Genomic DNA, 1482 nt, shown 5'->3' with positions numbered 1-1482 from the left:
CTATATGAATGGTACAGAGCCCAACGGTGGAGCAGTACCTCGCCCGGACTCCTTCAACGCAATATGGTTGACAACGTTTCCAATCTTGGCCTTGATGCCTGTGACGTTAATCTCCCAGCCCCGAATGCCAGCAAACTTGCTCTGCTTAAATAACCCCAACGTTTCGAGGGATAATTCGTCCCCGGGAAGATGAAATGTCCATCCGATGGATATGTGAAAGGCAGTGCCCACGGCATCTCTTGTATCCACGTCATTTGTATTGCGCTGGTACAGAGTCGGCTGGCCGAACTGGGTCGCGACGGTGTTGCTCTTTGCCAGGAGAGCCGTGAGCTCCGGGTTTGGAGTTCGTACAGCCTCTTCGCTGTCGGATCCTGCCTTACTCACATTGCTAGCAACGCGAAGAATAAGAAATGTGCGATCCGAGTCGGGTGACCTATACCAGGCAAGTCCTCGAGGCCTAACGATGAATGGAGCAATGCCGCTGCTGGTGAATGTTTGCGTGATCCTGTCCAGAAACTCGTCCTTGTTGCCCGTACTGAGAGACAAGGGACGCGACAGGCTGATGTGCAGTGGCAGAGGAGATCCGAGGTCGCTAGTCAAGAAGTTGAGGAGCTCAATCTCACCCGATGCCTGCTTCTCAATGTCGGCTAACAGTTCCGTTAAGAGGGCATGCTGTGTAGTAGAAGGATGCCCTAGACGATATCAATTATGCACATGACGGCCTAAAAGCCTTGATACTTACACTCAACGTAGAGATGACTCGGCCAGTTTCCAACCACATGGGGAACTTGGCGTTTCCGTCCCTGATGGAGGCTTGGGTCATCCACGACGCTCTGGCGAACGGTAGAAGCATATAGATCATGAAAGGTGTCGGGCAACGGGGGCATGGATGAAGCTTCGACATCCTTGAGTTGAAGCCGAGCGCCGGCATCGGCAGTTGGATTACTCGGAGTCCTTGTGGTGTCCGAGGTTCGGGAGGAGTGGGCCGCCGTGCCATCAGCACACTTCCGGCGCTTGATACGGCGAGAGTCGGGCCCGGAGTCCTCGTCCGCAGAGTCGGAGGAAGAATAATCAACAAGAACCATGGTTATGGCTCGTGATTGGTACCGTTGCGCTAGCTGTCGGTATCAAGAGATGGACGCGTACTCCTCGTATTGATTCTGAACGTGCCTAGATTGCGGAACCACCGATGCCGAGGCTTTACAGGAATAATTCCTGTGTTTGCGCGGTCTGAAGAGTCTGGAAGCAGCTGGCTGAACCTAGACAAAGGGAAGTGTGGGGCGGTGAGAAAGGTGGATAAGTTAGCAACGGGGTTGTGTGAAGCATCCATATCTTCGAGAACACCAAGGTCTAGGAATCATTGTCCGTCCAGTCTGTGATTCTTGGAGACTGGAAGCTGTAGAAAGCTAGAAGACTGTCTCTATCACTCCCGTTCAGAAAAGAACATTTCGAACACGTAGGGCATTGCTACAGTGGTAGCAT

The 1482-nt window shown here is 52.8% G+C and overlaps 1 protein-coding gene across 1 annotated transcript; it reads right to left on the bottom strand.

Annotated features, from left to right (window-relative positions):
• Positions 1-1085, bottom strand: NECHADRAFT_75622 (uncharacterized protein; the record flags this gene model as incomplete). Its single annotated transcript, XM_003053909.1, has 2 exons — positions 1-692; positions 743-1085. 2 exons carry the CDS (start codon positions 1083-1085, stop codon positions 1-3), a joined length of 1035 nt encoding a protein of 344 aa, XP_003053955.1.
• Between the last annotated feature and the right edge of the window lie 397 nt (positions 1086-1482).

This window comes from Fusarium vanettenii, assembly GCF_000151355.1.
Source record: "Fusarium vanettenii 77-13-4 chromosome 1 genomic scaffold NECHAsca_1_chr1_3_0, whole genome shotgun sequence".
Lineage (NCBI taxonomy): Eukaryota > Fungi > Ascomycota > Sordariomycetes > Hypocreales > Nectriaceae > Fusarium > Fusarium vanettenii.
Note: the sequence above shows the minus strand (reverse complement) of the source record. Positions and strands in the feature narration are given on the sequence as shown.